Source organism: Bombus vancouverensis, chromosome 17 (genome assembly GCF_051014615.1).
Source record: "Bombus vancouverensis nearcticus chromosome 17, iyBomVanc1_principal, whole genome shotgun sequence".
Lineage (NCBI taxonomy): Eukaryota > Metazoa > Arthropoda > Insecta > Hymenoptera > Apidae > Bombus > Bombus vancouverensis.
Window position 1 is genome coordinate 2,801,857 of NC_134927.1, and position 14,432 is coordinate 2,816,288.

The 14,432-nt window shown below is 41.0% G+C and overlaps 1 protein-coding gene and 1 long non-coding RNA gene across 2 annotated transcripts; one reads left to right on the forward strand and one right to left on the reverse strand.

The window, feature by feature from the left end:
* Window positions 1-9,708: 9,708 nt before the first annotated feature.
* On the reverse strand, window positions 9,709-10,966 carry LOC143303878 (uncharacterized). The gene has a single exon (XM_076625981.1). The coding sequence runs from the start codon at window positions 10,672-10,674 to the stop codon at window positions 9,721-9,723; it is 954 nt and encodes a 317-aa protein (XP_076482096.1). The 5' UTR covers window positions 10,675-10,966; the 3' UTR covers window positions 9,709-9,720.
* Window positions 10,967-11,035: 69 nt separating this feature from the next.
* Window positions 11,036-12,032, forward strand: LOC143303879 (uncharacterized). The gene is made up of 3 exons (XR_013060558.1): window positions 11,036-11,166; window positions 11,321-11,449; window positions 11,699-12,032. It is a non-coding gene; the product is annotated as an uncharacterized LOC143303879 (long non-coding RNA).
* Window positions 12,033-14,432: the final 2,400 nt, after the last annotated feature.

Genomic DNA, 14,432 nt, shown 5'->3' on the forward strand with positions numbered 1-14,432 from the left:
TAATTTTCTGTGAATAATTTAGAGATATGTGAAATCTTGCTATATATATATACTGTTTGGTACCTATTAGAAGTGCGTTCGATCTAATGTGGAAAATTCGTAATTTTAATAAAATAGTTTCAAATTGCTAAGGCTGGGGCAAACTAAGAAGTTTCTGGAATATACAGGGTAGTAAGTCGCTTCGCAAATATGTGTACATCGGGACAATATGTTACATATGTAATCCCTTACACAGTTTCATATTATCTTGTAAAATAATCATTCTTCTTTTAATATCAGTTGGTTTTTGTATTTTTATTTCATTTATCTCATAGATTATAATTCCTTTAGGAAATTTTTGCAAAAATTTTCGCTGGAAATTTTCAGAAAACCTTATTCCTGAACAAAATTTGTTTTGTACTACGAACTGTCGCATTTAAATAAGAAAAATTCTATTTATGTAATTTTGTTATTAAGCTTGTTCATATCTAACTTCAAATTATCTGTAGCTTGTTTATAATTAATTAAGTTTGAAATGTTTGTTTGTTAGTTATTACAAAAGGGTCATAGCTAAGTTTTTGAGTTGTGCTCAGGTTATTATAACTTCAGTTATTATGCTCTGAGCGTCATGTTGTTTCTTAATAAAATTCTTTAGTCTCAATAATCAATTTTCTCTGTTCATAAAGATGGTGGTTGTTTATTTTAAGAATTTTGTTCTTAATTCCAAATATTGCGGACATTCTTTTATTATGCATTAGTTGGTATCCAATCTTCTTGGATAGGACGTATTGCATATTCCATTTTTATTTGTTTTATATTTTATCCTGTTTCCTAGACTCACTGCACAATCACGTTTGTCTCTCTGCTAATCTAACTTGTACTATTATTCTTTTAGTTATTAACAATAATTTCATATCTAAGCAACTCACTTCAATTATGTTTTCTGAGTCGTTAGTATATTTATATACTTCACCGTTGATAATCCTATAGATTATTCTATTCTCTCCGTTTATTACGCCCCAAGGCTTACTATAGGCCGTGTTCCTAACCGTCGCAAACAGATCGTCTTACATGACCGTCGAGATATACACAAAGTAGCGATAAACGCATAGTTGTCGTCAAGCAGCGAGTTCCAGAAACATCTATTCGCCTTCGGTGCGTTATTTTATCCGCATAAAGAAGCTGGTATACGTGATCATAGGCGCGAACGGTGGCGTGATCCGAGCGTAGTGGGGGTCGTCTTCCAGAGAAGACAACGAAAAGGATCGAAGAGTAATCGGTCCCTTCTGAAGAGTCAAACGTTATAAATTGCTTAGTCTAACGAATTCATTGAGAGATATCGCAAAGTCGGGTCGAATTCCTATAACATATCAACTGTATTTATCGCTAAATAATTTGTGACGTTTTTATTATTACATTCATTATTTTTAAATATACAAGCTATATTAACCTGTTAATACAGTGTTAAATTCATTGAACCACCCCTATTATCGTAACAGAAATCAGGGGATCGATCAGTTCGTGGCGTCGGTTATCTAATTGCAACGGGAATTTACTACTCCCGTTGACGTGCTTTCTCGCGATCGCGTCTCTTCGCGAATGCTCGAATAAACACGGATTGCTTTTTAACTAAACATATTCATATCCTGTTTTCTCAAAATCGAAAGCTTAAAACATCCGTTCTTACTGATGTTATTTCAATTATATTTATATCGCGTTATTTCAATTATCTAATATATTTTTTACTTTTTTCATGTAAAATCATCATTTTACCAATTGTACCATAATTATTAGGAAGCTCTGTTAGAATTTAATCTTGGAATTAAGATTAATAATCTGTGGAAGACACAATGTTTGTGTTGAAACAATATAATGTGATATTTATTAAACAATTATTACAGGAATTATAAGTGTGTGTGTTCTGGAATGTAGACAGTTGACTGACTGGCACAGACACAGACACAGACTGACTGGCTTAGTGACCCATGGCCCTTGAAAAGGTTTTGAACCCCACTCTCTATGCAGTAATGAGTGTGACCTGTGTGGGTGTCTGTGTGGCGTCACATGTGCCGCAGAACCTTCTAGTAGCTTCTCGACGTGCCCATCGGGAATGTTCCATCCATATTCCTACGCTTCTTCCGCCGAATTCTCGAAAGAGCATGCACGTGCTAGCCGCCGTGGTACATCTCACGAACGCACGCTAATGAGGATATCGCTGAACAACGAAGGAAAGAATCCGTTCGATCAATCACCTCATCTGTATGCGATTAATATCGTTGCATTCCAACAAACTCTGAACAATAACTTAAACACGAAACTGTAATTTGTGTCTTTATAATTTGCAACGTTGTTAAAATTTTGTATCTCCCTTTGCAAATGCAAATAATTTAAATGAAAAAATACATGGTTTTTAAATCGTTTCTCTTATATTCGTAATAATAATTTCGTTCTACAGTGAATGCATTTATTATTCAACGACGTGATTTTCGGTTGTTTATTGGAAAGTTATAATGCTGCTGATCTATAGAATTAGTACTGACTGTTATAGTAATATGCACAGCGAGTCATTTGTAATAAATTGTAATTACTTGTAATGTATATCGATTGTAATTACTCGTAAACCACTCAATTCATAAATGCATACATATGTGGCGGCACTCGACAGCACAAATACGACAACTCGACACTAACTAATACCAGACAACGACAGCGCAGTGGTTAGCGCCTCAAGTTACGAACGTTCGGGATCTGGGTTCTTAAATCCCGGCGACCGTAGTCCGATTTTTCTTCCACGATTCTTAAATGAAAAGAAAATACAGCAGTACCCTAGCAGCGACATCTACAGCCAGCAGCTACAATTATCATTTGTGTCTTTGTTCTCTTCTAAAGGCCGTCCAAGGGACTTGAAAATGCAAAGAAGAAGTGCTACAAGAACATAACAAATATATTTACAAACCAAAACCAATTCATTACAACGCTCATCCTTCAATTACATCCTCCGTCGCGAAAATCCTCCGCTTCCTTTCTGTCAATCCATCTTGCCCATATGTGGTTCCATAGCTGCTGAATCGTATATAGACAAACAACAACTTGAGTAAGCAAGGGGGATGGATGTAGAGCCGACAAATAAAGGAAAAGGAGAGAGAAGTGTTTCGTCCTTGAGTTTATCATATTGTGGTGGCCGGGGGATTCAACGCTATGTCCTCGATTCGCTCTAAGTACTCAGGTTCTAGACACCCTTGGAGGGCGGTAGATTTTTCTTCATCGCCCGCGATGCTCGCCGCCGCGAGCTATCTCTCTAGTAAGGAGAACCATAGCACTATCTTCTAGGGCATCGTCAAAGGCACGCGGACTTTTCACTGGTCGTAACTGTTTTATTCTTGTTTGACATATCGTTAGCGCGCCCAGAATCACGATAATTGAAATCTCATTAGCTCGATCACGTCGGGGTCACTTACACCTCACATATTTCAAATAAAATCTGCATAATTCTGAAGGAAACACAACTACATTTGGGTTATCTTGTTTTCACAGAAACCTGAGAATTGCTCAGAGTATTTTAATAAAATATTCAACTACTTTAAAACGCAAAAAATAGTTTATTGTATGGAATATATAGAGTGGGTCACGCAATTGTTTCGGCATAATTGAAAATTCGAAATGTGTAGCTTTAAAAATATTGCAGAGGAAAAATCGGATTCGTCGAGGACAACCTTCGTTCAGAAAGTAAGGGAAATTGGCATTGCTGCTAATTGGTCAATTTGTATATCGGTGGTTAGAAAAGGATGCTAGCCGCTCTCGAGAGAAAGTCTCTAGTGGGAGACGTCGTTCGTTAAAAAATAGGCGTTTCGATCGTTCGCGGAGAGACGCGATCGCGAGATAGCACGTCAACGAGAGTTGTAAGTTCCCGTTACGATTAAATAATCGACGCCACGAACTGATCGATCCCCTTATTTCGATTATGATAATAAGGGTAGTTCAATGAAATTCCACAGAATTAACACAAATAAATTAATGTTTATTTCAACAACTTATTAACTAGAAAGATATAAATGGAACAAAAAAAATGTAACTGCGTTTTGGTTGATAAGTAATGCGCGACATATCAGATGTGTAGACGGTTCGACTTCTCGAGAAGTTCTGAACGCCTTTCGATTTTTTTCGTTTTTTCTGGAAGGCGACCCCCACTACGTTCGGATCACGCCACATTCTTTTACTGCGAGGTAAAATACGGGCCACGAGTCGACGTTTCTGGAAGTCGCCCTGCTTAATGAACCATGCGCTTGCCACTACAATGTTTGTTTGCCGGGCAGACGCGACGATCCGTCTGCGACATTATAGTGCCGCGATCGATAGTTAAGAATATGACCTATGGTAAGCCGCATGGCGTAACATTCTCCCCCCCGTTGAGAGGGTACCGATCAAACTAGCGAGGTGTGGTTGAAGTTCCCATCTTATTTCGTCTCGGTGGCTAGTTGTTCGGGTTTCTCGAGATCGGGTTGTATTGGCAGTGGGACAAGCCTTTTGACGCCCCGATCCAAAATGCTCTTTGCCGTCTGAACTGTAGCTGTCCGGATGACACCATCGGCGCCTGGATGAACCTTGATAACTCGGCCCAGAGGCCAATGCATGGAGGGAACGTTGTCCTCTCCGAGGATGACGATTGTGCCCTTTTGGATGCTGTGTCCACCCTTGCTCCATTTATTGCGGTTGGTTAGCTCGTTCAAATACTCCTTATGCCAGCGGTTCCAAAAATGTTGTTTAAGCTGTTGGATATGCTGCCATTTGGAGAGTCGGTTCGATGGAATGTGTGAAAAATATGCTGAAAATATATTTCTGGCTTTTCTGGGGTTTAACTGAAATATGACAAATAACGTTGTAAAACATATGTACTTATGACTTACAGAGTAATTGAGTGTACAAAATATAATAGCCAGCGATTTAGGGCTTTAAAAGATCAAAAGAAAAGAAAAGAAAAGAAAAGAAGAAAGATAATATGTTGCGGCAGTTTAAGTCGATCTAAGAAAATAGATAACGGGAGGGGGGAGGGCAAAGCTAGTTAATCTGGAAAGAATCCAAGCGTCAATTTCAAGCATTTACAGAGAATCAAGCGGGCTGATTAAGGTCGTGAGTTGAGCAATTATCCCGCGTTACGTTCAATCAGGTTAGTCCCACGCGAAATTGATCCAACCATGCGAAAACGAGTGTATTCTGATTTCTGTTGCAGATACTTCTGGCTATTGCAGTACTTACACGGTGGTTGTTGAAATAGCCGCTTCTCATCTATTTTCCGCAGCGCGGACATCATCCTTTGATCCCTTACGACTAACGAAGTTTTCGAAGATGTACGGCAGCTTGAGATTCTACTTGAAAATGATCATGATTGCGGTCTGTGTGCCGTCTGCTCTTCTTTTTGTCCTTCCGTTAAAGACTGATAAGTTGATACTGATTAATTATGCGATCGAAACCCTATATAATGGCTACAAAAATGCCGCTAATATAATATTCCTTCTTTCTTGTATCTGTCTGCCTCTCAGGTCGTTTTACTAATTACAATAAGTAATTTCGACTTCTTTGCGCTCTTTTTTAACGCATTCGAGACCGAAAGAAATTCATATCAGTCAGTAGGCAAGGGTATAATATACATATTTTATATATAACTTATGTAGTAATGTGTTACGCCATGCGGCTTGCCATAGATCATATTCTTAACTGTCGGTCGCGGCACTATAATGTCGCGGACGGATCGTCGCGGCTGCCCGGCAAACAAACATTGTAGTGGCAAGCGCATGGTTCATTAAGCAGAGCGACCTCCAGAAACGTCGATTCGTGGCCGTTATTTTATCTGGCGTAAACGAATGTGGCGTGATCCGAACGTAGTGGGGGTCGCCTTCCAGAAAAAACTAACAAATCGAAGGGCGGGCAGAACGTTTCGAGAAGCCAAACAGTCAATACATATCTTATATCGCGCATTACGTAGTTACATTTCTTTTGTTGTTCCATTTATATCTTTCCAGTTAATAAGTTATTGAAATAAGCGTTAATTTATTAGTGTTAATACAGTGCTATATTCATTAAACCACCTCTGTTATCCTAAACGAAACAGGGGAACGACTATTTCGCGGCGTCGATTAACATGATCGTAGCGAGAATTTACAACTCTCGTTGACGTGCTATCTCGCGATCACGTCTCTCCGCGAACGGTCGTAACATAATGTATATATCATGTTAATTTCATATTTTTTTCAATATAGAATTATTATATATGTCGGGTTTACATTAGAATTAGGGTTAGGGGCGTGAAACGAATCTTCGTTTGGGTTACACGTTGTCGTTATGCAATGGAGAAGACATTGACTAGTGCAAATACGATTATTATAGAACTGGACAAGTAACCACGGTAGTTAGGTGCTCGAGAAACTAATGACAATGATCCTAGGTTCAATAACGAATCCGCGGTCGACGGGATGATAGATGAACGTACTCACAAAATCTAAGTCGGACGCGTAATATTCACTGGTCGTAAAGAGTTACTCCTTTCATCAATGAGGCCGCAAGAAAGAATGTCTTTCCCGTCCCGATCATGCCACAGAGGAAAACTATAATGGGGTGTGTCTAAGGACACGAGATCATCGGATTCGTCGAGAAAAGCCTTCGTTCAGAAAGTAAGGGAAATTGGCGTTGCTAATTGGTCAATCTCCATATCGGTGGTTAGAAAAAGATGCTAGCCGCCCTCGAGGGAAAGTTGCTAGTGGAAGACGCCGCTCGTTGAAAAATATGTCTCCCCTATCTTCCCGTAGTTGGGACAAAGACTGTTTGTCTGTTTGAAGGACTTTAGTTAACTAAACCTTAAGATTTATAACGGGCCCTCGAGCTAGCCGAACATGTACTGCGGAGACGCATCGACATCTGGCAATCATCTTACTCGAAGAATAGGGTCTGCGTGTGGCGAGCCACAGGACAGAAACCGTTGGAATGTTTACTGTCGCGTGTCGCCACGAATATTTCTTTTAAGGAGAGCTATAGAATTACTCCATACCTTTGTTAGACAAAGCGTTCATCCCGTGACCGCGGCTACGTTCGGCGACTGACTGTCGCCTCGAGCCCAAGCTCATTATCACGACTCTCGAACAATTACAATCGGGTTGAATAACTACAATTGTTCAATTACAGCTATAGTAGACTCTAGGTTACAATGTTGCGGGATTATCCAAAATTCCAAAGGCTCCGGTGTTCTTTCATCTGCGACATATGTGTTGTTTAAATGTGTGGACTAAACGCCTTAATTCCGTTGGAGATTCCTTGGTTATCCTTGGATAATCAATTATTTCCATGCAGTGATTGAAAGCTGTGTATCGTGGACATTCGAAACTCTCCTTGAGAACTGCTATAGCCTGACTGTAGTTTACATTACTAAGGGGTTAACGCGTTTAAACACTCGGCTGCTTTCCTTGCAGGGCGGACTGCAGGTAATGGAATTTCTGTATGTCCGTGAGACTAGGATTTTTATCGATTGTGGAAGAAAAGGTATCATAAAACGTGTTCCATTTTTCTAGGCTTCCGTCAAAAGTAGGGAGCCGAAGATCTGGTAATTTAATGGCTATTGGATTTAAACTTGCGGATGATGCACAGGTTGGAAGGTTTATGGATGTCGACGGCGAAGCTGCTTGCGCGTTCCTCAGAAGATTTTGTAGCTTTGTGTCTACCGCGACGTACTGATCCCTTATTTCGAAGCCGCGCGCTTGTTCCTCCTCGTCTAATACTTCTAACTCGAGTTGGATCGCTTCGAATTGATTCGCAACTTCGGTCAGTTGTTTCTCGTAGTTCGTTAATAAGGAGTTTTGCTGACTCCCGGATTGCTCGTACTCGTCCAGTCGGTTCGATAAGTATGTGAATCGGCCGCTACAATAGCCTCGTCTCCGACACAGGGAGATGAGTTGGTCTTCGCTCGTCATCGTTGCCGAGGATAGGAGATGGTCGAAATAAGGAACGAGCTTACCTTACTGTCGTGCGGCGTGAGGTCGCGTGTATGTTTGGTGAGGAACGCCTTGTTCCTTCCCGACGGCCACTCGTTCGGTTGTATTCTTAAGTTGTGAAATTCGTTGCGTTGATGACTGTCCAGCTGCGGCGGAAGGCTGCGTGGTTGCGTTCCCTTGCCAATGGGATGTGCTTCTTCGAAGATGACGCGCCTGACGTCACTGGTTTCGCTGTAGTGGTTGCTCCCGCTCCCGCTGCTGGTTTTGATAAAGTCACGTGGCACTGTGTGGTCACTGGTAAGTGCACTCTTCACTGGCACGTGATCCGGCTCGAAGGACCAAATATTACGACCGTTCGCGGAGAGACGCGATCGCGAGATAGCACGTCAACGAGAGTTGTAAATTCTCGCTACGATCATGTTAATCGACGCCGCGAAATAGTCGTTCCCCTGTTTCGTTTTGGATAACAGAGGTGGTTTAATGAATGTAACACTGTATTAACAGGTTAACATAGAACAATATATTTTACAATAATCTGATGAAGATGTTACAGAAATTTGACTCGACTTTGATCTCTAGATAAATTCGTTTGCTATTGGTCTGATATGTTCGGTGTGTCACGTTTGACTCGTCAGAAGGAACTGCCCGCCCTTCGATTATTTTCGTCTTTTCTGGAAGGCGACCCCCACTACGTTCGGATCACGCCACATTCTTTTACGCGAGGTAAAATAACGGCCACGAGTCGACGTTTCTGGAGGTCGCCCTGCTTAATGAACCATGCGCTTGCCACTACAATGTTTGTTTGCCGGGCAGCCGCGACGATCCGTCTGCGACGTTGTAGGACCGCGAGCGACGGTTAGAAAATACAGCCCGTGGTAAGCCTCGTGGCGTAACAGTAGTCTATATAAAAAAAAATCTTACTAATAAAATTATTATACGATTTCCTGCGTGCACGACGCTCGAGGAATAAACGAAAGTGTAATTTTCATTTTCAAGGTTCGCGTCACGAAACATACGCATTTACGGATACATCTCACCACATAGTATCGTATTGTGATTGCAGACACGTGTTTGATCGGTAAAAACGGGACACGCCGTCGGTGAACGCTTGCACGTCAAGTACAGGACGTGAATTTTTGCGTTTCGTCCTCCAGGCCGCGTGAGAAGAAACACTAGACAGGCCTCTGATTCATCGCACGGGATACGGGACACTGCCATTGTTCCAGACGCACACAGATAGGCCACGCATGGACGAATGAGAACTTATATTCCGGCACAAGGATAATCTTGATTGAGGATAGCGTCGCCAGATTATAGAAATTAATGGTAATCATCGTTCGACCGCGAATCCCGCGAATTCCCAGCTACCAGGAAAATGCTTGTTTTTCTTTTCTTTATCAATACCTAAGTAAGTTTGAAAAGTTACATGTACAACAGCAACAATGTAAATATGGATGCTGTTGACATTTAGGAGAGAAAATGTCGATGACTATGAGAGTCCTCTTTCCATCATATGTATAGTTCGGATTAAAGGATATTTGTATCTCAATGTTTATTTGCACTTTTAGAAGTTTCTCTTTGTGTATTTTGTTTGACTTCCGGATTTTCAAAGATAACAGTATCTTAAGGATACAAACTTTAAACGTATATATTTTTCACACCTTGTTCGACCTTCGGGTTGAGTAAAGTACGGATTATGTACAAAGGTATTTAAAGCGTTATAAATCACGGATTTACCCAACGTGGCATAAAACGAAAACTCTACTCACCAATGTCCTTGATACGAAGTCTTGACGAGTTTCACAGTGAAGAGGAACTGTATAGCGCACACGAGGAGACAGCAGAGGTTTAGGGAGAGGGTGAGTGCGCACAGCGCTAACGTCACCTCGTAGACAATCGTATACTCTTCCGGGCTGATCAGGCTACTCGGCGTCACCGTTAACGGTGAGATCTTCAGCAAGAAGATCAACGAGAGTAGCGCCAGTAACAACGACACTAGACACAATAAACCCAAACTGGTCAACGTCTCTTTCGCGCCAACCTCGTGGTCCTTGTGATTCCTTGACAGGGACGACGACCAGGAAGCGTTCAAGGGGTACGCCGTGGAACCGGGACCGGTTAACTGTCCCCCGGTAGTCGTACCCTGAAGAGCAGGTGCAGGCGAAGGTGTCGCCTGACTGGATAATCTGGACAGTCTCGAGATATCAAAGCCTCCATTCGCTTTAGGTCTGTTGCCCTGGTGCAGCGGCGCCGGGGATATCACCCCCAATGTAGTCGACAGATTATTATTATTGTTATTGTTATTCCCACCGGCAACAGGACTGACGCTGTTCACAGAATGCTTCGACGTGGACAACGTGGACAGATTAAGAGCGTGCGAGTGATTCAATCGTTGAGAAAGATTGTTCACGCTCAACTGAGAATGATTCAAAGGGTGTCTGTGAGTGGAAGATGGCGTGGTGGCAGCCTGATGCACGTTGGCTCTTTGATGGACCACCGAGTCGTAAACGTCGACTCCCCGTCCTTGGCTCCCCCCTGTCGTTCCACGAACGTTGCTGTTTTGGTTGTAATGATGGTGTTGCTGTTGATCCTGTTGGTGACCAGAATGATGGTGGTGGTGGTGGCCGCCGTGCAACGAGTCCGAGCTCGCCTGGTAGTCATTGTGCTGGTGCCTGGAGCCCGCTGACGACGGTTGCCCCGTCAGGATATGCTTCAGCATTACTCGACGCTGGAATGCCTGAAGAAGACTGCGCTTCTTCCTGCTTCTCTACATGGCGCTACGTGGGACTCGCTTCTGAGCACGTCTTTCTCGTTGGAGGTTTCTTCTTTCTTTTCTTTCCCAGTAGAATTTTTACACAATTCTTTCTCCCTTTTATCATTAAATTACCTTTAATTCTTAACGACCTTTAATCTTTGTCTCTTCTTTCCTATATATATATTTTTGTTTACTTTTCTCCGTAGCGAATTTTGTCTTTCTGACGCGGGATTAGGTTTCTGGACTTAGGGAGTTGCTACACGCCAGCTCCACCATGGCGACGGCATTCACTAGGCAGCCTACATAGCCACCTTTCAGCTCACGCTTCGGGACACTTTTATCGCTGAGATTCTCCGCGATGAGGCATGAAAGCAGAGACCACCGTCTGCGGAGGCATGATTATTCTATTGTTCCTTTTAACGAGTAATCGTTTTACTCGAGTCCTCTTACTAAACCGTAAGTACAAAAGACTATTATACTTAGATAGGTACTTGGTCTCAAGAACCAACTTATTTTGGTCTTTCGATTAAGTTCTTAATTAAATGCTCAATTAGATATTCATAAATATATCTTCATAATATTTCCCTCATCTATTTCTTTGACATTCTAGCAACCTCGTTAAGACGTCCGCCACTTCAACTTCTATCTACAAGTGGCAAAAACTGAAGCTGACCTTCTTCATGGAGAAACATGCCGGAAATGGCATCCGCACGTGTGAATAATTATACTCAGTGTCCAGGTAGTTCTTTCGATCATCCGATAGAAGTCGTTTCTGTTTTTCAGAGTTCGTTCACGTCTCCAGAATGTAAAAATATCCAAGGAAGTACCATTAGGAAGCAATGAAATTCAGAGCTTTTGTGGTTATTCCTTTTTCTGACTGTTTCTTTTCTTTGCCCAAAATGGATGATTTCTATATCAAATTGTTTATCCGTATTTTTTTTTTAATATTCCTTGAGATTTTCAATCAACTCGATTTCGAATTTTTTAGCACCCGATCTTCTGGTTGACGTCGTTAAGAAAGAGGAACGAGTGCACAGGAAGCATGGTCGGCGTGAGCATGATTAGATCCGGTCTGCCCGATGACCTTGCCAGTGATAATAGCGGTTCGTTAAGGTGGTTGCAGTCTTGGTTTGCTTCTGTTTCGATTTCCAGCGAACTCGTCAGCCGGCATGGCTTCCGAGATGCTCCCCCTGAAACAAGTCGAAGGGAAATAATTAATGGACTCTCTGTTCGATTGTACGTGGATGACAAGCTGACCGTAAAAAGAAATATACAAATACGATTAGAAAATATAATCCGAACCCCTTTCGGTTTGATCTGAAGGTTTCTTTTTCTAGATGGAACCAAAGATTCTTATCTGGTTTATGGTGAGCTAAGGAACTCTTTGAAAACAGCATTTATAACTTTCGAAAAAGAGACAGGTACTGAGTATTTCTTGCGCGAACAATTGAATAATTAATTCGTTCTCTAAATATCCTTATTTGTTGTTCCTAAAATACATAATGATTGGAAGCTTCTTACGGGAAGCGCAATCAGCCGCTGATATCATTGAAGTCGAAACGCCATTAAAACCATATTACGATTCGCATGTGACATGCTCCATTCATGAAAACACAAAAGTAATAAACACGTACAAATCAACGAAATAAATCCTCCGAGAACGAGACGTTACAGGAATTATATCATTGCGAGGATACAAAAGACTTGCTCATGAGCTACTTCCTTCAAGTAGTCGAGCGGTGTATTTTCCGGTCGTTAACTTCCATATAATGGGATATTAAAGAGTACGGATACAACGCTGCTATTTTTCAACTGTTCATTATCAAATTACGCAGCGGGAATCGTTGCAACGACAAAACTGTAACGACTCGTACCTGCGTATCTCCCATTTAGCTGCGGTAAAAGCTGACTTATCTGCGTTTTTTTTTCACTTCCTCGTTACGGAAACCAGGAAAAGTGATTCACAATACAGTTTCTAACTGTACTTCTCGCGATTCTTTCTTAGAAACAAGCAATTGCTTCTTTTCAATTTCCTAAACCTTTAATAAAACAGTCCATTCCTTGAATAGAAATTAACTTTAAAACTTTAGGCGCATACATTGTACGTATCGTGTGTATGTATTTTGATTTGAAAAGAAACGCGGCAAACGCCTTTGAAAAGACGTTAGGTTTTCAACACCTTAACTAACTTAATTCCAGCGAGTCGTAGATCTGCTGCATCTCCAACATCTGAATATCCATCTTTTACAATGACTTGTTCTCCAATTTATTAAAATTACATCTCTCCCGTTGCACCGACCTTCTTTAAAGGTTGAACCCGCATCACGTATCTTCCCTCTTCCTTCCACCCCCTGTTCCCTTTCTCTTTCTATCGGACGGGAAGAGCGGGAACGCTTAAAACGCGCGAATCACGCGAGCGCCTCACGATTTGCGAAACATCACGTGAAAATCACCGATCCGATCTCCGTGCGCGCGGTGCACCGTGGGGGTAACGATTAAATCGACAGGATATACTTTATTGGCTATTCCGTTATTACAGGCTGTAGCTGACGGGGAAATAGTCATTATGGATCGATGAACTCCATTGTAACAACGCACCTTCGAATTGCATCGGAAACGCTTCTGTATTGCGTCCACCGTATAACCTATCATCGTCTGTTTAGGGTAAATCAATGGATCGGAAGTTACGTTTCTATGTTTCTCGCCTGTCAGTATAACACTGTGCAAGAGATACAGCAAGATCCTAAAATCATTCGAGTACAAGTAGCGTAAAATGGTCGTTTAAATTTCAATAAATTAACTATTCATACGTTAATTGTACGCGGTCAGGATTAAGGGGTACGGCGATGGAGAAGATTTTGTTAGCTAGATGTTGAGTAAATAATCGAAGATGATAATTTTATAAATATTTCGTATTTATGATGATGGAAAAGATTTAATTTGAGTTACGTTACGTTTGAATAAGATAGACTTTTCCAAGAGTGGAGGATTTGTAGAGATAGTGGACGTAATAGTAGTATGATTTAATACTTGATGTGTCTTTTTTTTCTTTGACATATAGGTCACTGTGGGGAGTAATATTGATCTAGATATAACTATCTTTTCTGAGAAGTACGTATATGCTTATGGGAACTATGTTTGGTTAATCAATAGAGCCATTCTTTTGAGAAATTGAATCTAGAAGAATTCGACGATATTTTGCCTTGTTTCAATGGTACATCATTTTAAAGAAACGCCTGCGATTATAGTATATAATTGCACATAGGTATATGCAAAATTGCATTTTCAAATAATTAAATCAAAAATATAGATTTGTTAAAGATCTTTCCTTTTTAATCAAATTCGTCCAACAACCCCATTCTCGTCAAACATAAAATGAACGGTGCCTTTCTCAAAGAAACAAGAAGAAAATTGCTGTCGTTCTAAAGTTCTTCTCCATTGCTAAACTACCGTTCGTGTTTCTAGTTACACTCCAATTATTCGATTGTAAGAAGCAAGCAATCCCTCCATCCAAGCGCTAGATATAGTTTCTCGAGTAGTTCTCTTCAATACCGTTATATCGATGAACTCTTTTTGAATAAAGTTCACATTTATAAAGCAAACACAATAAAATACGACAGGACAATTGTAATCGATAAATAACATTTTATTAGGATATTATAAGAAGCTAAGATATCGAGTTCTAATTGTGAATATCAAGCGCTCGTCGTTCGAGGAGATTA

Coding starts and splice junctions, on each gene's coding strand:
- LOC143303878 (XM_076625981.1), bottom strand. CDS start 10,674: ATGCTGAAGCATATCCTGACGGGGCAACCGTCGTCAGCGGGCTCCAGG.